Here is a 1,230-nt window from a genome sequence, read left to right as displayed (position 1 = left end):
CAAACGCAGTTTCAATTTTTTTTTAAAACTAAAATCAATCTCTAAATAAAACTATCAAAACGTATTTTCAGAAATAATTCAAAAATAAAACTAAAAATGTTTTCATTTTCATTTTCGTACAGAAAATAAAAACGTTTTGGAATCAATTCTAAACGCACCCTATATGTTTTTATTTTTTTTCTCAGTTATAGATAATATTAACATTTTTGTCTTAAATACTAAGAAGATGTTTGGTGAAGAAATTTATTTTCTAATTTAAATTATAATTCATGAATCGCTATAATATTTTTTCTCATAAAAAATTCATGTAAATAAAAAATAATTCAAATAGCATGGTTTAATCCTCCTAAGTCCCCTAATTTATCAATGAAATGGCTCTTTCTTCCATTACCAGTAGCGTCACTCGCTTCTCAGCTCACCATCTCTCGTCTTCCTCCTCCACTCTTCTCTGCCTCAACCGCATCAATCCAGCATTCATCTGGCTCGTCTCCACTAAGATTCACCACCATCACCATAACCGGAGCTCCAAGAAACTAATGGCTACTTCATCACTACCTCCAGAACAGGCGGCCAAGCAAGAAACAACCACGCCCGCCACGGAGCCGTACGGCTCCTGGAGATCGCCGATCACCGCCGACGTCGTCGCCGGCGCATCCAAGCGCCTCGGGGGAGCCGCCGTCGACGCCCGTGGTCGCCTCATTTGGCTCGAATCCCGCCCCAATGAAGCAGGGTAACAATTTAGGTTTTTTTTTGTTTTGTTTTGTTTTGTTCTCTCCTTTTAATTTCGATTGATTTGGTGATCGAACTTTGTTCAGACGAGCGGTTCTTGTGAGAGAAGCCGAGAAGCCGGGGGATGAGGCGGTCGATATTACGCCCAAGGACTTCGCTGTACGGACGGTGGCTCAGGAGTACGGTGGTGGAGCTTTCACGGTCTCTGGGGATACTGTCGTTTTCGCTAATTACAAGGATCAGAGACTCTACAAGCAGCTCATAGACTCCAAAGGTCAATGGATATCACTCTCATATCATATGCTTTACGCTTTTTTTTTGCAAGTTTTTTCTTTTTTTTTTCTTCCTCAGGCCCTCTCCGCAAATACTAATCAATTGTATATTTATTATCAAAAAATTATTTTTATTAAAAAATATATTTTTATTTTTATTTTAATTCATAATGTTATTTAAAATATTAAATTTATCTTTTTTTATAATCGTTAAACTTTAAAAATTATA

At 37.2% G+C, this 1,230-nt stretch overlaps 1 protein-coding gene across 1 annotated transcript in view; it reads left to right on the top strand.

The window, feature by feature from the left end:
- Positions 1-349: 349 nt before the first annotated feature.
- The window catches only part of LOC21408764, a 26,752-nt gene continuing 25,871 nt past the window's right edge, over positions 350-1,230 (top strand). The window contains exons 1-2 of the mRNA XM_024167176.1: positions 350-730; positions 816-1,003. Coding sequence (XP_024022944.1) covers positions 372-730; positions 816-1,003 — 547 coding nt within the window. The 5' untranslated portion in view covers positions 350-371. The remainder of the gene's footprint in view (positions 731-815; positions 1,004-1,230) is intronic.

Source organism: Morus notabilis, unplaced genomic scaffold (assembly GCF_000414095.1).
Source record: "Morus notabilis unplaced genomic scaffold, ASM41409v2 Scaffold467, whole genome shotgun sequence".
NCBI classification, from domain to species: domain Eukaryota; kingdom Viridiplantae; phylum Streptophyta; class Magnoliopsida; order Rosales; family Moraceae; genus Morus; species Morus notabilis.
Note: the sequence above shows the minus strand (reverse complement) of the source record. Positions and strands in the feature narration are given on the sequence as shown.